Source organism: Balaenoptera acutorostrata, chromosome 5 (assembly GCF_949987535.1).
Source record: "Balaenoptera acutorostrata chromosome 5, mBalAcu1.1, whole genome shotgun sequence".
NCBI classification, from domain to species: domain Eukaryota; kingdom Metazoa; phylum Chordata; class Mammalia; order Artiodactyla; family Balaenopteridae; genus Balaenoptera; species Balaenoptera acutorostrata.
In genome coordinates this window covers 110725489-110748619 of record NC_080068.1, presented here as the reverse complement: position 1 = coordinate 110748619, position 23131 = coordinate 110725489, and the positions used below count along the sequence as shown (strand labels likewise).

Here is a 23131-nt window from a genome sequence, read left to right as displayed (position 1 = left end):
ATTTTAGGCAGCCTCTCTGCCAATGGATGGGGTTGTGTTCCTGTCTAGCTAGTTGTTTGGCATAGAATGTCCAGCACTGTAGCTTGCTGGTCATTGAGTGAAGCTGGGTCTTGATGTTGAGATGGAGATCTCTGGGAGATTTTTGCCGTTTGGTATTACGTGGAGCTGGGAGGTCTCTTGTGGACCAGTGTTCTGAAGTTGGCTCTCCCACCTCAGAGGCACGGCCCTGATGCCTGGCTGGAGCACCAAGAGCCTTTCGTCCACACGGCTCAGAGTAAAAGGGAGAAAAAATAGAAAGAAAGAAAGAAAGAGGCTATAATATAGTGAAGTAAAATAAAGCTATTGTAAAGCAAAGCTATACAGACAAAATCTCACCCAGAAGCATATACATATACACTCACAAAAAAAAGGAAAAGGGGAAAAATTAATATCTCCTGCTCCCAGAGTCCCCCTCCTGAATTTGGGATGATTCGTTGTCTATTCAGGTATTCAGCAGATGCAGGCACATCACGTTGTTTGTGGAGCTTTAATCCGCTGCTTCTGAGGCTGCTGGGAGAGATTTCCCCTTCTCTTCCCTGTTCGCACAGCTCCTGGGGTTCAGCTTTGGATTTGGACCCGCCTCTGCGTGTAGGTCGCCTGAGGGCGTCTGTTCCCCGCCCAGACAGGACGGGGTTAAAGGAGCAGCTGCTTTGGGGGCTCTGGCTCACCCAGGCCGCGGGGAGGGAGGGTTACGGAGGAGGCGGGGCGAGCCTGCGGCGGCCGAGGCCGGCGTGACGTTGCACCAGCTCGAGGCGCGCAGTGCGTTCTCCCGGGGATGTTGTCCCCGGATCCCGGGACCCTGGCAGTGGCGGGCTGCACAGGCTCCCGGGAGGGGAGGTGTGGAGAGTGACCTGTGCTCACACACAGGCTTTTTGGAGGCGGCAGCAGCAGCCCCAGCGTCTCACGCCCGTCTCTGGGGTCCGCGCTGATCGCCGTGGCTTGCGCCCTTCTCTGGAGTTCGTTTAGGCGGCGCTCTGAATCCCCTCTCCTTGCGCGCAGCGAAACAAAGAGGCAAGAAAAAGTCTCTTGCCTCTTCGGCAGCTGCAGACCTTTTCCCGGTCTCCCTCCCGGCTAGCTGTGGTGCGCCAACCCCTTCAGGCTGTGTTCACGCCGCCAGCCCCAGTCCTCTCCCTGCGATCCGACCGCAGCCCGAGCCTCAGCTCCCAGCCCCGCCCGCCCCGGCGGCTAAGCAGACAAGCCTCTCGGGCTGGTGAGTGCTGCTCGGCGCCGAGCCTCTGTGCGGGAACCTCTCCGCTTTGCCCTCCGCACCTCTGTGGCTGCGCTCTCCTCCGTGGCTCTGAAGCTTCCCCCCTCCGCCCCCCGCAGTCTCCGCCCGCGAAGGGGCTCCTAGTGCGTGGAAACCTTTCCTCCTTCACGGCTCCCTCCCACTGGTGCAGGTGCCGTCCCTATTCTTTTGTCTCTGTTATTTCTTTTTTCTTTTGCCCTACCCAAGTACGGGGGGAGTTTCTTGCCTTTTTGGAGGTCGGACGTTTTCTGCCAGCGTTCAGTGGGTGTTCCAGGCAGCCAGGAACTTCTCAAGGCTTCGTAGAACTAGAGGTGCATGGGGAAGGAACTGCAGTGTTTGTGGGGAACACCAAGACTTTCCGTTTATCGGAAAGCGACGGACAGCCAGAGACGGCGGTGGACGGCGAGGCCCGGGAGGGCCCCGAGCGCCGGAACCTCTGTCTCCGTGGAGTCTGGGGCGCGTCACTCTCCCAGCGTGCGGACCGGTTCCCCGACCCGGAAGCCTCACATTTGTTTTTTATAAATCATGCCACTACATTGCTGACTTATATTTGGCACATTATGATTCTCAAATATTTCTGTCATATTTTATTCTGTGAAACTATATTATTTTATAACAAACAGAAGTTATTTTCAAACAGTGGTCCTGAGTTTCAGAATGAAGACTAACGATTTTTTGAAAAAACTGGTTCATATTGGAAACATTGTTTTGGTATACACTCTATTACCTCTGGGAGAATCTTTGATATTCTGCCAAGGATTATGGTTCTGCTGTCTTACAGTAATACTTTAAAGGTCCATAATATCCTAAAGCTTTGGCAAACTCTGGCTTATGATATTTTGAAGGAGTTTCCTGAAGAAGCCTGATAATTTTTTTTTTCTAAATCATTTTAAGCCTGACAAATTTTAGGCTAATGCCAAACACTTTGAAAATCCTTCATAGATATGGAGGCTTATGAATATATAATTTAAAATTGTTCATTAATGGGGTATGCACATTTTAACATATTCTGATGGTGTTGTTTTACATTAAAATCAGTGCTATTGTGGTATTATGCCTAGTTTACAACATAGGCACATACTTTCCTATGCAGGACACACTTCTATTTAGACAATGACTGTCATTATGTGAGACTCATTCATTTCTAATGGCTACATTGAGCCTTTGCTTAAGTTAACTCATTTAACAAGTATTTTTAAATTAGATGCTTATATGTTTGAGGTATGATTCTAGACACTGGGGATGCATTTTGAACAAGACCAATATCCTTCCTGCCATCATGAAATGCATTATCTAGTAGAGAACAAAGGCATTAGATAAAAATGTATACAAATCTTTAGGAGTTGAAATAAGTGCTACAAAAGAAAAGTACATTGTGGAATAGATTATATGATAGGAGGAGCAAATTGATTTGGGGGGACCAGGAAAGTGTTCTTGGAAGAAGTCACATTTAACTGAGTAATGAATAATAATAATAGCTAACTCTTAGGGCTTCTTATGTGCCAGGTTCTTATTATGTATTAACTCATTTCAACCTCACGACAGCTCTATGAGGTAGGTACTGTTGTTTTACGGAAGAAGAAACCTTGGCATAGAGAGGTTAGCAAACTCCCCCAAGGTCACATAACTAATGAGTATTAAACCTAAAATTTGAGCCCAGACAGAATAGTCTGTGCTCTTAACCACTATGTTTCATGATAGGAGTTAACTGGGAGAAGGAACAGGAAGATCATTTTAGGCAGTGGTAATCCATGTGCTAGTATTTTAAGGTAGAAAAGGGGAAGGAAGACCAGTGTAACTGGAAGTTGGTGAATGACAGACAAAATAACAAAAAGTAAAGCCAGACAGGGAGTTATGTATTCAGATTTATTATTATATTATCACTTAGATTTTAGTATGAAAATATGTTGGAGGGGGAATAAGAATTAATATGAGAAGATTAGTTAAGGGATTGTTGTAGTAATCTAATGAGGGATGATGTTGGATTGGACCCAGATTGTGGCAGATGGAGCAAACTTTACAGATTCTGGAAACATTTGGGAAATAGAAATAGCAGGGCTTTTTCCTTGGATTTGAGAAAGGGAGATTACTCCTAAATTTGTAGCTGGAGCAGCTGGCAGGATAGTGGTACCATTTACTGAAACAGTACTAAAGGGAAAGGCTTAAGGAGCAAAATATAAATTCAGTTTGAGTTCTGTTGTGTTTGAGGTAACTTTTATATTAAAGTGAGAAACTGGCTATAAAAGCCTGGAGTTCAGAAGAGAGTTCTGGGCTTGAGATAAAATTTAAGAGTCTTTCAACCTTGGAAGTAAATAAGGAGAAAACACAGTCTGAAGACCCAGAATCAAAGGTGGAGGCACTAGAAGCATTTAAATTTGGGTAGAAGAGGTACCAGTCTACAGAGGAGACTGAGGAGGGGTAACCAGATAGGTGTAAGGAAAATTGACAAAATGTGGTAAGAGGGAAAACAAAGGAATGCTGCTTCCCATTTTGGTTTTCTGACAATATTATTTGCTTTTTCCTTCTAGAACTTCACAGTTGTGCTAAATTGCTTGGAATTCAACTTTGCATGCTATTTTCTTTATTGAATTGAAGAACTAGAACTTTTATCTCAACTTTCTTTCCTATTTTTTTCCCCTCATTAAATGTTCTTTCAAATTTAATTTTCTTTAAGTTCCTGTTTAGATCACTTGGAGTTTTTTTCTGAAAGTGATAGTTTTCATTTATAGTTTTAAGATTTTGTGTTTCAGATCATTCTATATAATGCCACCACCTCAGTTTGATCTTCCAAGATGTGACCCATACAATATCCTGCCCTCACACCTCACATGATTGCCTGTGTACCATTGTCCTTCATCTCTACTCCCAGCAGGCAAGACCGTACCTTGAATCAGTCCTTCCCATCTTCTGCTCTCATTTTTCTACCTTTGCCGTTTTTCATTTTCACCAAACCTCCTTGCAGTTATCACTACTTCTGGTCCCTTTTCACCTTTACTTCTTTATCTTGTCTTGGCTTGCCATCTGTATTATGTGTTTACCTTCTTCCTTATCTTAGAACTCATTTTGCATAGATATTCATAGTACCCCAATTTCTTTCTCCTGAAATAACCTTATCAAATCTCCAGCCACTTGTGAGCCCAGTTGTGCTTTTCTCTCACTCCTCTTACACTCTTTCATCTAAAAAGGAAAAGAGTTTGTTGATCTGCTACTGTGTCAGACAACGTGTTAGTCACTAGGTAACTGATGATTACATTAAAAATGTATAGACCTTCAAAACTGTGCTGTCTTATTCTTAAACAGTTGATCTGTTGGAAAATAAAAATTACATCATGATATAGATTGTGCCCACCAAAATTTTATATTATTACTAATCTCAGCAGGCCCCATGATGTTACAAACAACCCCAAGTTGATTTTCTGTTCTTTCTCCATAGTCATGATTCAGAACATTTCTACTTTTCTCAAATTTCTGAACTCAGTTTCAAAGACCTTATGTTTGAACCAGACCGTCAAGACAATTTGTCCCTAGCTCCCAATTTCCCCTTCACTTCAAAATTTCTTTATATCTTCATCCAAGCTTTTTCTTCTCCTAGTCTGTGTCAGAAGAAGGATTGCTTCTTTTTGCCAAAGGTAAACTTTTCCAGCTGTTTTTCCTGATGCACATGGGAGAAATTCTAGAGAAAAACACAAGATGAAAAGAAATTGTTATTTAGTGTGTTGTTTTATTACACATTTATCCTGTTATTCTACATATTTGATTTTTATTTAGTTAATGTAGACTTTGAAAAGCTCTTTTAAAATATAATTTGTACTATATGTTAATAAGTTTAGTGGGGTACATTATTTTGTTATTAAAACATTGTGTTAATCAAATATAAAGTGGAGTTGGTGTTTTTTTTCACTCAGAGAGACTGGTGGTGGTGGCTGAACACTGTGAACAGAGTCTAGAAGACTTGCTTCGAGAAGGGAAACCCGTGAGGTACTGTATAATATCAGGACAATTACGTGAAAAGCAGAAATTGGCAAACAAAAGGCATTTTAACTAGAAACTGCAGGATTTTAGTTTCTTCTGTTACTTGTTTAATGATAAAATCCAGGTGTAAATTTTCATTTTAGGAAATTTAATTCACAGGCCTCATAGAAATTCAACATTGACATTATCCAGTGTTCAGCTTTTGTGAGGTAAGCATTCTGCAAAGTACTTGACAAAAAATTACTAAAGAGGATATACAGGAAAATTTGAAATCTTTTTAGTACCAAGCATTTCTCTAGCTGAGTTTAAGAGTATTTCCTGAGAGAAGTACATGGTAGCTTCTCACAGGGCACTGGTATTCTTAGGGACATAGTGAACTGTGTAGAAGGCTAGATTGAAGAATAGAGAGAAATAATAATCGTGGCTTGGGTGGAATATAATCATACAGTTTAAATTCATTTATTTCAATGACACATGAAATTTACTTTCTAAGGCATTTTTGGCAAGAAAAGTGGTCTAAACTTTCTTACAAATATACTATTAAATGAGCTTCTTCACAGATTTTCTGAAATTATCTTAAAATTATGAAAAATGTTTCTTTAATGAATTAAGTTGTACTAAACCAATGAAAAATATTTGCCATAAGCCTTTATAGGATTTTAATTATCCATCCTAGATTAAAGAAATATTCTTATTCTTGGTCAATACTCTTTAATCATTGCTGTATTATAGAGGAAGATAAATCTTTTGCAAGGGAGGAAAAATGTGTATCTTACTAAATGGTAGTAATTTAATAGCAGCAAAACAAATAAATTGAATAAAAGTACTTTCCTTGCTACTTTAAATGGTTTGGTTTTAAGTGGTCGCTGGAATGAAAGATGCAGATATCAAGTATCCAGTTGCCTCACTTGCTTTTTTAGAGAAGTCTAATCTGACCATGGTGATAAAAGTGACTTTTCTATATATATTTAACCTAACTTAGTAAATATGTTTTTATAGGTATAACTTTTGCATGTCACAAATCTTTAATTGTATTTTTTTAAGAACATATTACTCTTTGCCCACCAGCTTAAATTTACACTTTAATTTATAGGCCACTAACGCAAAAAAAAAAAAAAAAAAGTTCTCTGTGAAAGCTAGTTGACATTAAAATTGAAAACCAATTGTAGTCATGTCTTTAGGAATTTTAACTGAGTTTGGGTTAAATTTGTATAAAGATTTACAATGCAATATGTATGATGAAAAAGCCACTAACTAGCTAGGCAGCCTTGGACCGGTCTCTTAATCATTTTCCATATCTGTAGAACAAGGAGTTTTACTTGAACTAGGGATCATTCTAGAGGAAGTTATTGTCAACTTTATATTTTATTTAATATGACTTACATGTGATAATATATTAATCAATTGCCTTTATAAGCATATGTTTTCTTATACTAATATATTATACTAGTATATTAACCTACTATTCCCCATGACTTAAATGGTAGATTTTTTTGACAGAAGAACCCATGACAAGTCTAAGTGTAAAATTCAGTGCTATAATATAAAAGGCAAGTTGTTTTAGAAACATCTATTTTATGATCCAGCAATCCTCCTCCTAGGTAGAAGATCTCCTTAAATTTGTGCCCAAGAGGTACATCATTTGCCTCCCTGTAGTCCCAGCCCTGCTTTGGCATTTAATCAAGAGAAAGGAAAAATGCATGCCCACCAAAATATTTGCACAAGTATGTTCCCAGAAACATTATTCATAGTAGCCCCAAACTGGGAAGAACTCAAATGTCCATCAGTGGGAGAATGGGTAAGCAGATTGTGGTATATTAAACAACAATAAAATGGAATAAACTACTGATACAACAACATGATGAACTTTAGAAATATTATGCTGAGCAAAAGAAGCCAGACACAAGAATCATATTCTTCCATTTATATGAAGTTCTAGAACAATCAAAACTCAACTATGGTGATAGATGTAAAAATAGTGCTTAACTCTGGTTGAGAAGAGGGCAGTACAAGTACTGATTCAAAATAGCCATGACTGAACTATCTGGGGAATGGAAATTTTTACATCTTGATTAGGATATTACTTACATGGTGCATGTTCTTGCAAAACTTGTCAAAATTCACTGACGTATACACTTAAGAGTGTGCATTTTGCCTATGTAAGTTATACCTCAAAAATTTTTTAAAAGCCTGTTGAGTTATTTACTTGGCTTGAGTTGTATATGAGTCTATATATGAGTCTCTCATATAGCAACAGTGTTATGTTGTTAATGAAGATGCTTCATCCAGTGGCATACTTGTTTGTATTTCTTTGTTCCTATAAGAAGAAATAGCATGAATTAGTTATTGCTGCTTAACAAATTACCTCAACACTTAGCAGCTTAAAACAATAATAAACATTTATCAATTTATACAATTTCCCTGGGTCAGGAATTCAAGAACATTTAGCTGGGTGGTTTTAGCTCAGGATCTCATGACATTGCAGTATATCAGCTGGGGCTGTAGTCATCTGAAAGCTTGACTGGGGATTCAGTCAACTGTTTCATTTGGTGCCAGTTGTTGACAGGAGGTTTATTTCCTCCCTACCTTGAGGGCCTTTCCATAGACCTCTTGGCTATTCTCACAATATAGTGGTTGGCTTCTCTCAGAGTGAGTGAGTGAGCAATCTAAGAGATGAGAGAAAGCAAGGTGGAAGCGGCAATGCCTTTCGTGACCTCTCCTGAGGAGCCGCACATTGCTATAGCTCATTGGATACAGAGGTCAGCCATTAATTCTATTCAGTGTGGGAGAGGACGACACAAGAATGTAAATCCCAGGAGTCAGGGGGGCATTGGAGCATCTTAGAGTCTGGCTGTCACAGAAGCCTTGGAGATCATACAAGTACTAAAAAAAAAAAAAAAAAAAAAAAGAGGGAAAAGGTAGGAATGAAATACTAAATCAACATTAACACTAACTGGAAAATAAAGTTCCTAAAATTATTCAATACTCATTAGGGTACTTGGGACAGAAAAAAGGAAGAAGTTTACACTATGAAGAGAGGACAGATTATTAAGGGAATATCCAGAAGTACCAGAGGACTTAGCTATGCTACGATTAGAATTGCTCTACATCATGTAAATTGATGTTACCCGTGGTCTTGTGCTCCCAGCCATTCCAGAGGACTCTACAAGCCACAAATAGAGTAGGTCTTGTCATCAGGATGGTAGTAACTGTAGGATGTTCCCTCTGATCTCCACATTTCCCTCTTTGCCCATATCTGTCCTTCCTTTACTTACTGAAAAGAACTAAAGGAGAGAGAAGCTGGTGACTCAGAAGACAAATTTCCATTTTCATCATTTTACCTCAGTCTACCCTTTTACTTTATTTACTTTTGATTGTACTATATAAGGATATAATTGCCATTGCTTTGTCAATAAGATTAAATCCATTGGCTCATGAAAAGTTTTACTTTTCTGTGCTTGTCATCATTTATCGTTGTTTTAGAGATAAGAAATCTCATAGCAATGGATACCAGTAGCCTCAACAGTGTAAAGGTATAAAGAAGCCACCTTTCTTCAATACCCTTGTATATGTCTTCATGAGGATAAAATGTTATAGATGGAAGCATATTCTTTGAGTAGGTAGCAGAACATCAATAGGATTAAATGCAGATTTCATACTGTCTTTCATGACATTTACATAGTCTTTTTCATTTATTTTAAATAGAACATATGGTAGTCTTATGGGTCTTTGTAATTTCTTCAAGTGAGATAGTTTTAAACATTTTTGTAAAATATGTATTGTGTTTAATCATTCTGGTAATAGATTAAAATTCAGTATTTTCCTTGTTCATTTTGGGATATAACATTCAGCACTTACTGCCTTTGAGTAGAAATGATTCTGTCAGGTTCAGTTCCAAGTTGTTATCTGATCCATCCATCTAAATTAGCTTTGTTGAAAACTATTTGACTTTCCACATATTTGGATTACATTAGTCTCCAATACCAGAGCAGGTTTCATGTGCAGAATTGATGTGTTGCAGTTTTAATTAATTCTATAACCTATTTATGGAAAGTGAGAAGATGTTCTTATGGCTTATAAATCAGTTCTTTCCCCTACTGCCAAAAGTAAGCACCCTGCACCTGTAAGAAAGGCTGATGCAAAGTAAACAGGAAATCTGTTTAGATGGGATTGCTATTTGAGATCCATGATTTTTACTTGTACATCTGTCTCTAACTGTTGCAAAACTGTAAGCTGCCAGTTGTCTGGTAGTTATTTGCAGTTCATTGTCCAAACTTAAGCATCATTTAAGGCATGTATCTTACTGGATTTATATTTTGAAGAAAATTTTGCGTCTTCTGTAAAATTTGTGGGATGGGGGATAGAGGAATGAAAACTGGAAACTTAGAGAAGAGTCTTGTATCAATTTACTCCTTAACTTTTTTCATGATAAATTTAATATCACTTAATTAAGCAATATTGTACTAAAACATTATGGTAGTAATTCGTATTACAAATGTATTGTAACTTAAGACTGTCTTGAGGTTTCAGATCTCACTAGAAAATTGTGTTCTTTCTTGTTATAATTTTAATAGCCATAAAACCCTTTTGAGAATTCATGTTATCCAAACCAAAAATAATAATTTTGTGCTATGACCTGGAGCTTATAATTGAGTCAGTCTTTTATGAAATAATGTTATTTGTGAGGGTAGTTTGCTAACCTGGTTTGAAAGAGAAAACTCATTTTCTTTAGAGTCTATTCAAGCTTGAATATGAGGAATTAATTTTGGAGAAAGCTTCTCTCTTTTATATGGCTTTTATATGTTACTTGTGCCAGAGTTCTCTCTTGCCAGTATCCTCTCCAGTTTCAGTTAAATGATCAGAATTATTTGCTGGAAACATAGAAGCATGGAATTCAATTAAACTCTTATAACCAGTACATTTCAAGAAAAAAAGTACAGCATTTGAAAGATTTGTTTGAAATCATCTCATATTGGGTGACTGTGAATCTATTTAATTGCTACCCTAAAGCCAGATTCAAGGTACTGAAAAGTGGAGAAATTTAAATTTCATCTCATTTCTAAAATATTTTCCAGAAAATGTTAAAAAAGACATACACCTTTTGTCACTCCTATTAAAACAAGCATGAGGGAAATGGTTTGTCTTTTAAGTCTAGGTGCTATTTGGAAAGCATTTCCCGTTTGTGTTATTCAGAGCATGTACTTTTTCTTAATCTATAAAAGTGCCAGCAAGTATAGTTCATAGACAGATATTCAGCAGAGTTTTGGCACTTGCAGTAAAGCTCCTGCATTGTCCTTACATTTGCAAGTGAAGGCAGGGTGAGTAGTGCAGGCAAGTTTCTTCAATAAAATGTAGTTTGTCATATGTTTTTAGGGTTATGGTTTTGAAAATTTACCAGAGAACCATCAACATTGCAGAGGTTATACATGAGACTTTGATGGGAAGCAGGCTATGTCTGCAGCTGTTCACTAGCTTGATGGAAAACATGATCTGACTTACTCGGATGAGTAAGTTTTATTTGCCCTTATTAAATGATTGCCTACTCACTGAATTAGATACTCCAAAGAATTTTGAACGCATTCTAGAATGCGCTCCACAGGTGGATAATGAGCCACGGGTCATAGTCATCAGAAATAGATAGTAGATACTCTTATTTTAGAATATAACCTGGTGGTAAAAGTTAAGGCTCTCATACATTTTTTGCCTTCAAGGGCCCTAGTTTCAAAATGCATTTGAAATTACCACAGTATAGTCAAGTAACTTAAAGATTTATGTAACTGATGTATATTTTTCTTCCAGTTTTACTTGTCTTGTTTAAAGACAGAAAATAATACCAAAAAAAGATGCTTTTCACCAGGCATGGAATCTTGCAGCGATCTTTTGCTTTCTCCCTCTCTTGTGTCCTTTATCCTATTTGCCAGTCAAGTATTGTTAATACCACCTCGGTGATACTTCTCTTGTCTCTGCTGTCCTCTACATTGTTTAATTCAGGCTTCAGTAACAAAGAGCTTGACTATTGCATTGCATTATTCTCCTAACTGGTCTTCCTGCTTTTAGTCTTTCCATACTCCAGTTACTCCTACTTTCTGCTGCTATATTAATATTGTTATAGATGAGTCCATTCCCTGCTCAAAAACATTTTGTGGTTCTCCATTTGTGTGTGTGTGTGAAGAAAATGCATTTTATAGGCATAGGACCTGACTTCAAACTCTCTAAATTACTTCCAGAGTATCTAAATTGTTCAAGTATTTTCATTGTTGCCAATATATGGTTGAAGAAATTGAGTGCCAGAGAATTGAAATACACCTTGTTGAAGACCAAGCTGTCTTTTTGCCCAGTGTAGATAGCACAGTGTACATAACACTTCTTCAAGTAATTCACTTACCTCTGTCTGCCTCTATACCATACCACTGAACCAAAGCACAAATTGTATTTTTCTCCTCCAAATTCCTTTATTACATTGTATCTCTCTAGTTGTAAGGTACCTTTCCCCTCCTAGATTATAATTGTTTTCCTTGCAATTATTTAATTAAGGAAGGTATGGTTTACTTTCCCTTAATTAACCATACATTTTTAACATGCATACAGTATTTTTTATTTTTTCTGTCTCCCGAAATTGTTAGCATAAGAGTTTGCATATAGTTAATGTGTTATAAATTAACTATTAAATGAACTAATTATGTTTTTAGTTTAGTCATGCAGTTTGAATTCTATTTCCCTATTATCTTCATTTTAATCATGTGTCATAATTATATTTCCCAAACAAATGAGTTTTGGTGAAAGTATAATGCAAATGTATCTTGGTAATTAGTTTATTATTTTCTTGGAAATATATTTATTTCCGAGATTTATTATTTTCTTTAAAAATGGAATGATTCGAGGAAACAAATTGTCGATTTCCTTTCTCATGACTCTGGGGAAGAATCCACTTCTAAGCTCATTCAGGTTGTTGGCAGAATTCAGTTCCTTGCAACTGTAGGAATGAGGTCCCTGTTTCCTTGATTACTATCAATGAGGGGCTGCTCTCCGCTCCTGGAAGCCATCTGCATTCCTTATCATGTGGCTTTCTCCATCTCCAAAGCCAGCAATGGATAATATCCCTTGTATCACATCTTGCTCATGCTTGGAATCTCTCTTATTTCCTCTGTCTCTAACCTCTAGATCCAGATTTCAAGGGCTCATGTGATAAGGTCAGCTGCACCATAGAATATAATGTGATCATGAGGGTAAAATCCATCATATTCATAGTCTTGGGGATTATGCCAGGTGTACATCAGGGTACAGGGATTTGGGGAACCATCTTAGAATTCTGCCTACCTCAATTTGGTTAGTAAAGATTTGGGAAAATTTTTTAGTCTTATGGCAAGTGTCATATTTGGTGTTCTCTTTCGTATTAGTAAATCATTTTGGCTGAGATGGTGGGAACTGTGATGTGTCAGGGGTCACCAAGACCACTCCTAGCTTCAGTGATTCAATAGAAGCACTCACAGGACTCAGATGTTATTATACTCATGGTTACATTATACTCATTGCAGCAAAAGGGTGCAAAGCAAAATCCAACAAAGAGAAAACAACGGGGCGAAATATGGAGGAAACCAGGCACAAGCTTTCCAGAGTTCTCTCCCAGGAGAGTTGTAGAAGATGTCCTTAATTTCTCCAGCACAAAAATTGTGACAACATGCACAAAGTATTGCCTATTAGAGAAGCTGGCCTGAGCCTAGGAGTGAGAATTTTTGTTGGGGGTTGGTCACAAAGGTACATAATGCCTGTGTGACTGATTGCAGTTAATGATGCTCCAGACCACCCCCCCCCCCAACACAGAAGGAAGCAGGTCTTCAACATAAATCACACTGTTTGCACAAACTATCTGGACAAGCTAGAGTGATTCAAGGCTTCAAATGGGCAAAACACTCTTATCAGTTAGAGCATTCCAAGAGCATAATTCCCCAAAGCCCACAAAGGGCCAGACAGGAAAGTAGGCGCTTTGGGGAGAATGTGCAAGATTTGAAACTGATGTGAGATTCCTTTTTGAGGAGGTATCAAAGTAGATTTTATAGCTGCGCCAGTAATTCATGAAATGTGTGTGACTTTATAGACTAATGGTTGCTGGTCTTGTTCAGCTAGGGTTTGTGTAAAGCCTTTTTTTTCATTCATCAGCAAAGTGTTAACTCTCTATTGTTGCTGTAACATATTGCCACAAATTTAGCCGGTTGAAGCAACACAAATTTATTATCTCATAGTTCTATAAATCAAAAGCCTATTGGGCTTGGGTGGTTTCTCTGCTTCAGGTCTAACAAAGCCAAAATCAAGGTGTTGGTGGGGCTACATTTCCCCTGGAGGCTCCAGGGGAGAATCCATTTCTAGGCTTATTCCTGGTGTTGGTAGAATTTAATTCCACGCAGTTGTAGGACTGAGATCCCTGTTTCCTTGCTGGCTGCTGTCCAGGAGTCGTTCTTAGCGTCTAGAAGCCACCACCATTCCCTGGCTCATGGCCCCGTTTCTTCATCTTCAAAGCTAGTAGCAGCAGGCCTGCTCCTTCTGATACTTTGAAACTCTGACCTCTTCTGTCACTCTCTCTGACTCTTTTGCTTTGCTCTTCTACTTTAAGGGTTCACATGATTATGGTGGCCCACCTTGATAATTTGGGGTACTCTCCCTACTTTAAGATTAGCTGATTAGCAACCTAATTCCATCTGCAAAGTCCCTGTACAGTAGTACCTAGACTAGTGATTGAATTAAAACCCAGGTGACAGGAATTTTGGGAGGATTCTGCCTACCACATTGTTTATACAGATAATTACCAAAGTTTTCCCTCCTCGCTAATATCTGAGTTTCATATTATTAATTATACCTCAATTTCTAAAAAGCTAAATGAGGGAATTCCCTGGTGGTCCAGTGGTTAGGACTCCGTGCTTTCACTGCTGTGGGCCTAGGTTTGATCCCTGGTTGGGGAACTAAGATCCCACAAGCCGTGCAGCATGGCCAAAAAAAAAGATAAATGATTACTTAACTAAGCAATAATCCTTTCAACAATTATAAGCGTGTTTAACCTCTGTATTTTTGATGAAAGAAATTTTTCTGAGTCACTCGAGTTGCCAGTTATCTTCAGAAAAAAAAAATATCAAACTTTAATAAAGTTTAAATTCAAACTTTATTATATGCTATTTTCCAGAATTATAGTCAAGAGTAAAGTAAACCCTTTGTTTATTAATATAAAATTCTTATTGTGGAGAGGGAACTACTTCAGTGTCCATGTACAAAAAGGATGGCTAGAAATCATGTAAATATGTTGGTATAGAATGCTGACCTATCTGTTATTTTCCATTAGAGACACTTTTTTTTAAGCCAAATACATCCTCAATTGAAATTTTTAGTGAAGTAATAGATGCATGTTATTTTGATAGAAAGAGAGCGTGAGTGAGTGCACAAGAGTAAAGACTAGAGTGAGGAAGGAGACTAAATTTGGGATGGGGAATATTTGTAATAGAGATTATAAACTCATTTGAGTCCAGGCAGGTAATTTGAGTGAAGTGTACTGAACTGAAACTGGGTTAAAGTGGAAAGCAGGTAACACATCAAGAAGATGCAGCTAATATTCAGCTCCAGCTCCTTTGTTGCCTTGTAAGAATGTGTCCCGGTGTTACCATCTCTTTCAGATTTTCAGAAGAACTCAGAATCTGGATTCTTACGTGAAATCTCTGAATTTCTAAACATTTTCAAGTAGTTAAAAAGTTTTAAAAGACCATGATCCAAACAAAACAAAATAATGGGCCGAATTTGGCCAATGGGCAGCCAATTGGCAATATCTGGTCTAAGAAGTTAAGTTGTTGCTAGAGGAAGATACTCTATGCTTTGTCTAATTTAAACAGATGGGGTCATTGGGAGAAGAAATGAAAAGTACTCGGTTTTTTAACTTTTAAGGATCATTCACTTATTTAACACATTGGAGAGAAAAAGTGAAATATCTGCATTTTCTACTTTTACTAGTGAGGTGGGAATTAAAAGATTGTTTTTGTTTTAACAGCAGAATGATCTGAGAACGATAGGGCCCATCTGTGTTGGAAATTATTTTCACCTATGATAACTTCTACTTTAAGAAAGTCATGTGTGTAGCCTCAGTAGTCAACTATCACAGCATTTTTTCCATTTACTCATTGTTTTGCCTCCTATTAAACAAATTAATTCCTTCAGTGAGTGAGGACACTTTAGTAAACTAACTAAGGAGGTTTGTGTTAGGAGTTGCACTGACTTTAAGGGAACACCTTGAATTTTATTCTGTGGTATTGTCTATACCCATGAAAGGCAAAAGAAGGAGGAAATAGTAATGAAATTGAAATTAACCAGTACAATTTCCTATTGGGAAATGTTTGAAAAGCAGAAACTTCTGAGTTGATAAATTATAAGGTGTCAACATGTAAAAGAACACAAATAAGTACTTGAAATCAGTCTGTAAGAGGCTCAGAGGGTTTTTTTATTGTTTTATTTTTGTCTTTTTTTTAGCTATACTTTTTTAAGTGCTTGTGGTAGCGATTACAATATACATCCTTAATTCATCACAGTCTTCCATGAATTAATATTATGCCAATTCATATATAATGTAGGAATCTTATAACAATATACTTCTGTCAGTATTTACCGTCCTCCCATCCTTTGGGTATTGTTGTCATACATTTTACAATTTATATTTACTTTATATATATTATAAATCTGACCATACATTGTTATTTTTTTGCTTTAAACAATTTCTTTAAAGACCTTGAGAAAAGAGGAAAAAAAATTCTTTTGCATTTAACTACGTATTTACCATTTCCTGAGCTCTTTATTCCTTTGTTTTGATCCAGGTTTCCACCTGGTCTCATTTTCCTTCAGCCTGAAAAACTTCCTTTAAAATTTCTTTTAGTGCAAGTCTGATGTTGACAAATTCTTACAGATTTTGGTGATCTGAAAATGTCTTTATGTTACCTAACTTATTTTTTTCTTGGCTAGTATTTAATTATAAAAATTTCAAGCATAGCAAAGTTGAAGGAATTATACAATATACCTATATCCTACAATTAACATTTTTGCCAACTTTTGCTTTATCATATATCTGTCCCTCCCACTACCTGCTCATTAACTCATTCTATTACTTTGATGCATTTCAAAGTCAGTTGCACATATGAGTACACTTTATCCCTAAATCTTTCAGCATGTATATCATTAAGTATAATTCAATATGTATGCTTATGATTTCTTTTTAGGTAAAATTTATATTCAGTGAAGTACAAAAGCCTGTGTATCATTTGATGGATTTTGAAAAATGTATATACATCTCTGTAGCCCAAATATACATTAAGATTAGGTCTCTACCATCATCCTAGAAATTTTCCTAATGCCTTTTCCCAGTAAGTCTTTGCCATTCACCCCACCCCCAACTCCTAGAGGCAACCACTTTTCTGATTTTTTTGCCTAAGATTAGTTTTGCTAATTCTAGTACTTTATATAATTAGAATTATACAGTATATACCCTTTTCTGTAAGGATTCTTTCACCCTCATGTTTCTGAGAGTCATCTATGTGGTTTCGTGTATTATAACTCATTCCTCTTTATTGTTGAGGTATATTACATTTTATGAATATGCCATGGTTTATTTAGCAATTATCTGTTTATGAACTCCTGGGATATTTCCAGGTTTTTGGTTGTCATAACAAGTTGCTGTGAGTGTTCTCGTAAGTCTTTATCTACTTATTTATTTATTTTTGGCTGCGTTGGGTCTTCGTTGCTGCGTGCAGGCTTTCTCTAGTTGTGGAGAGCAGGGGCTACTCTTCATTGCAGTGCGTATGCTTCTCATTGCAGTGGTTTCTCTTGTTGCGGAGCACGGGCTCTAGGCGCACGGGCTTCAGTAGTTGTGGCACTCGGGCTCAGTAGTTGTGGCTCGCACGCTCCAGAGCACAGGCTCAGTAGTTGTGGTGCACAGGCTTAGTTGCTCCACAGCATGTGGGATCTTCCCGGACTAGGGATTGAACCCGTGTCCCCTGCATTGGCAGGCGGATTCTTAACCACTGTGCCACCAGGGAAGTCCCTCATAAGTCTTTCTGTGGGCAAATGTTTTCACATCTCTGCGTATATATGTAGCAGTAGAAGTGATGGCTTATATATGTATAAGCATATGTGTCTGTGTATGTATACGTACAAGTATATATGACTAATACTATTAGAAACCACCAGACCTTTTTCCAAAATGTTGTACCTTTTACATTCCTACTAACAATGTATGAGAGCTCTAGTTTCTCCATATCCTTGCCAGCAGTTGATGTTTTCATTCTTTTAGTCATAGTGAGTATGAAGTGGTATCTCACTGTAGATTTAATTTCCATTTCCATGATGACTAAAAATGTTGGGCACTTTTTGCGTACTAATTGGGCATTCATATCATGACATACATACCTGTTCAATTTGGGGGATCCCATTTTTAAGTGGGTTATTTGTCTTTTTATTATTGATTTCTAGGCATTCTTTGTACATTCTCTATATTCTCCATACATAGACTTTGCTAGATATTTTTTGCAAGTATTTTCTGCCAGTATGGCTTGTCTATTCTTAAGGTGTATCTTGATGAACAGAAGTTATTATTTATAATGAAGTCTAGTGTACCAATTTTTCCTTTTTTGGTTATTGCTGTTTTTTTAAAAATTTATTTTATTTACATTTTATTTTTTGGCTGCTTTGGGTCTTCGTTGCTGTGTGCGGGTGAACGGGGGCTACTCTTCATTGTGGTGCGCGGGCTTCTCATTGCGGTGGCTTCTCTTGTTGCCAAGCACGGGCTCTAGGCTCACGGGCTTCAGTAGTTTTGGCACGCGGGCTCAGTAGTTGTGACTCATGGGCTCTAGAGCACAGGCTCCATAGTTGTGGCGCATGGGCTTAGTTGCTCCATGGCATGTGGGATCTTCCTGGACCAGGGCTCGAACCCGTGTCTCCTGCATTGGCAGGCAGATTCTTAACCACTGCGCCACCAGGGAAGCCCGGTTATTGCTTTTTGAGAAAACTTTGCCTTCTCCCAAGTCATGAAGATATTCTCATATGTTTTCTTCTAGAGCATTATAGTTTTAGATTTTATGGTGGATCTTTGATCTTTCTCAATTTAATATTTATATGTGGTGTTCAAGTTCAGTTTTTGCCATATGGATATCCAGTTGTTTCAGCTCTATTTGTTTAAAAGATATTTCTTTTCCCATAGGATTGCTTTAGTGTTTTTATTGAAAATTAAATGGCAATGTAATTGTAGGTCTGTTTCTGGCCTTTATTTTGTTTCATTTATCTCTTTTTCTATCCTTATGCCTGTCTTAATTACTCTAACTTTATAGTAAATCCTGAAGTCAGGAAATATAAGGTTCCCAACTTTGTTCTTTTGTTTCAAGATTGCTTTAACTATCCTTGGTTGTTTGCATTTCCAGATAAATTTTATAATAACCTTCTCAATTTCTAAAAATGTCTGTTGGTATTCTGATTGGGATTGCATTGCATCTACGGACAAGTTTGGGAACAACTGACATCTTAACAATATTGAGTCTTCCAATAAATGAACATGTTGTTTCTCTCCAAATTTTTTAAAAAATTTATTTATTTAATTTATTTTTGGCTGTGTTGGGTCTTCATTCTTGCGCGTGGGCTTTCTCTAGTTTTGGCAAGTGGGGGCTACTCTTTGTTGCAGTGTGCGGGGTTCTCACTGCGGTGGCTTCTCTTGTTGTGGAGCACAGTCTCTAGGCACGGGCTTCAGTAGCTGTGGCACGCGGGCTCAGTAGTTGTGGCTCGCAGGCTCTAGAGCTCAGGCTCAGTAGTTGTGGTGTATGGGCTTAGTTGCTCCATGGCATTTGGGATATTCCTGGACCAGGGCTCGAACCTGTGTCCCCTGCATTGGCAGGTGGATTCTTAACCACTGCGCCACCAGGGAAGCCCTCTCTCCAGATTTTTAAGTCTTCTTTATCTCAGCAATATTTGATAGTTTACAGTGTAGAGTTCTTGTTCTTTTGTTAAATTCATTCCTAAGTATCTTATGTTTTGATATGACTATAGATAAATTTGTTTTATTTTCCAATTGTTTGTCGGCTCATATGTAGAAATGCAAGCAGCATAAGCATGCAGTATATAAAAATACAAACATGAACTAGGTCAACAAAAATAAACATAAGACCTATAGATTGTAAGAAGAACGAAGAGGAGAAAGGATAAAAAGGGGAGGAAGAGTTGGAAACATATTTCTATTTAATGATGATATGGTTGTTTACGTGGAAAATCCTAAAGAATCTAAAAAAGTACTCTTTGAATTAATAAGTGAGTTTAGTAAGGTCACAGGAAACAAGGCCAATATAAAAATATCAGCAGTAAGTTGTTAGAATATGTTGCTTACTTAGCAGTAAATCGCCCAAACTGCATAGCGTCTAATTTTTTAAGTGTATTAGATTAAATCTTCCTTTTGGAAGATCAAATAATCCAGTGAGGTAGAAAGTGATTATTTAATGTAGTCTTTGAATAATATTAAGGCCTAGAGCAAATTCACTAGCCCATAGTCCCTAGAACTTAGATATGAAACTATTTTAGGTAGACAGGGTACCAGAAATCTCCAAACTGGGCGCTTGTGCTACAGCAAAGGTGACTTGACAATTTCTGTCTAGTGGTCATCTGAGATGAGATAGTTGGAAAACTGAGATAGCCATTGTTTTTGAGGATAATAAATACTTCTTTAATCTTTTAATAAAAGGTGTGTTTGACTGAATGGAGGGTGATCCTATCTCTGTGTGGATATGGGTTTCAGTCATAGTTGCTAGCAGGGTCAGAACTTTTCTCAGAGAGCAAGATTGGATCTGATCAAATTCTTGAACGCATACTTGATTTTAGCCCCAGTGGACAGCAGAATAAAACATGGGAGAAATTGTCTTTGTTTGAAAACAGAATTGAGAGTGGAAGTTGTCAAATGTTCTTTTCTATCATAGAATAAGCCCCCATAAGATTTTAAAATTTGAGCAAGTCTGCAAGGGTAAACTTGTCAAAATATAGCAAAACTAACCCCCAGATACCTAGAAGAGTTAACTTGTCCAAAGGCATTCTTTAAAATTATTCATCTGGATGTCACTATACTCTCCAAAACGATTTCAGTTTTGACATAATTAAAGGTTAGAAATTCTTTTAAGCAATAATTGGCCAAAATTTCTTGAAGCTATTTCTGGATGGAGGGTCACGTCATCATTATGCAAAAGGACCTCTCTCTACAATGTCAGCAGGCAGACATCTAGTTCACCTAAAAGCTGTTCAAGCTAAGGAGGGGAGGACTATCCCTGGCTCTTTGTATTTTTCTCTGAAAACAGATTTTTGCCCTGACAGAGTGGGCCATTTTTGCTTATTCTAATCTTACAGTAGTATTTCCTTATAGGCTTTTTGAGGAATGTTAAAAAGCCTTGAAATAATATTTATGTTGTATAGTTTGGCACATAAGCAAATATTGTCTGTGGTGTCAAAAGCAAATGACATATTGAAAAAATCAACCAAAAGCTTTACCAACAGAAACTGACTGACTTTAATAGATACTAATTAAGATGATGGTCAGTGGAATGGTAGTTATAACTTTTCCTTTCCTCTTTTAAATGTTAGTCTTGAAAAATTATGTCAATAATTAATTGGCAAAAATTTTTAGGAGCTATCTAAATGAGCTTTCTCTACATTTTTTAATAGGATGTGTTACACATTACACCCTAACCCTTGGTATATACTGAGGGAATGATATATATAAGGACTTAAATAAGTTAATGTTAGCAGCACTTTTAAGAGCTTTGGGACATTCTTTAAGTGGAGCACTTTTAAATTTAAAACATTTAATCATATCATTCATAAACAAGAGGGATAGAGAAAAGGAAGGGACATAGTATTTTTATTGAGCACATACTATATTCTAGTTACTTTGCTATATACTTTTCATAGGTAACTTTAAGGTTATTACTCCTAGTTAGTGAGTGATCTAAGGTTTACAGAATATCAAGTATCTACTAAAGTCATAGTGTAGCATAAATAGTGAACTGTGCCTCTGAAAGGCCTGTTCTCACTGTAGCCTTTCTTAGAGCAACAGTACTCCAGAATCTGCCTTTATGACAGATCCTGTTCAAACAGCACAGTCGTTTGAGAGAATGAGCTGCTTTAAATTTCCAAGTTCAATGAGTCCTATCCATTAATTATCAGACTATCTTGATGGCTCTGTGGGGATTTCTTTGTTTCCTGGCATTTTTATCAAACTAGAAACCAGAGAACCCAGTGCTTTCACTTTGTCAGACAAAGAAGCAAGCAAAACTTGTTTTTTTATGACAAAAATTATTGGTATACTCATGGCAAACTGGTTTCTCTTGTAAGATAGTTGGGGTGGAGAAATGAACACTATATATACTACAAAACAATATACATGGGGTTCATGAGTTCTTATTTTATTTTGGCCTCCTCAGCCACCTATTTCAATTATTTATGCAAATGCAAAGTTTAAATTAGAAATGATTTATTTATCCTAAATTATTCAGGACCTCAAAAGGGAAGGACTAGACAAAAATAATGATGATGGTAGCAACAGCATAATTGCAGAATTTTGTGCAATACTTTGTTCTAGACATTGTCCTAAGCACTCTACAATGGTTATCTTATTTTTTTCTTATAGGAGCTCTATGATGTGGTTTACTAATATTACTTCCATTTGATGTGTGAGGAAAGTTAGGCTCTTATGAGGGATCCAAGAAGTAAAGTAATTTTTCCCTGATCATACAACTAATAAGTTGTAAGAGTTCCATGTTCTCCCCTAATGATGGCAAAATGGTCATAACTCTAACTTCATATCCTCTCAGTCTTCCAGAAAGGAGCAAGCCATTTTTATTGGATGCTGTGTAAGACCTAAGATTTTCAATCAGAACAATTATTATAGCCAGGAGAAAACAATTGACAAAGGCCTGAGTCATGTTTCCACTCCTAAAGGCAGGACAAGTGAGCTGAGGAGTATAGGAGAGAGGTGGAACCTGAAATGAAAATTGTAAGTTATCATTGGAAGAAAGGGGCATGGATACCAGGAAGGGAAAAAACAAATGTCTACTGCATTTTAAAGATAAAGTAACTGCTCTAAGCCTCAGTTACTATATCACTACCTGGAGCTTAAACTCTTCTCTTTTGATGTCACCATCCATGCTGTTAAACACAGAAAAGCAGTGTAGTGTAGTGGTTAAGGACATAGACTCTAAGACCAACCTGCTGGGTTTGAATCAACTCATTTCCATGAGTGCCTCTGTGCTTCAATTTTTTTACCTTCTAGGATAGTGGGGAGAATTAATGAAGTAATAGATGTGAATTACTTATAACAGCACTTGATATAGTACAAGTAAACTGTTTCCTATTAGTAGCAGTAGTGGTAATAGAGTTGTTATTATAGCTACTATAGTGTACTAAATGATTATTTGATATTATTATCAATAAGCATTGCCTGTGCAACAGTTATAGCCTTTCTATGATGACCAATTATGATTTAAATTATGATTAATCTACTCAAGGATCATTCCATACTTCTTCAAGTACATATATGTTTCAGATACTGGGCTAGGTGCCAGTGTGTCTGAAGATGAAAATATAAAGTCCCAGCCTTTAAAGAAATTGCTAGCTAGTGAGTAGACAGAGCTGTAACAAACAATTAGAAAATTGCATTTTTGTCGGGGGGGGAATGTACTCACAAGAGGTGTATGCAAGTTATGTTGGTAGACAGAGTACCTCACAACCAGGAGAATCCAGAAAAGTTTTACTAAGAAAATAATGCTTGTGTTGAATTTTAAAGGATGGATAAGTATCATCTAAGTGGACCAACTAGAAGGGCAGAGAAAATAG

At 37.3% G+C, this 23131-nt stretch overlaps 1 protein-coding gene across 5 annotated transcripts in view; it reads left to right on the top strand.

Moving 5' to 3' along the window:
* Positions 1 to 23131, top strand: part of TBCK (TBC1 domain containing kinase) — a 251876-nt gene that overhangs the window by 17279 nt on the left and 211466 nt on the right. For all 5 annotated transcript variants that reach the window (XR_451833.2, XM_057547348.1, XM_057547347.1 and 2 more), the window contains exon 3: positions 5191 to 5263. Coding sequence is in view for 4 of the 5 variants with exons in the window: in XM_057547348.1 (XP_057403331.1) it covers positions 5191 to 5263 (73 nt within the window). In the remaining variant the exon portion in view is untranslated. The remainder of the gene's footprint in view (positions 1 to 5190; positions 5264 to 23131) is intronic.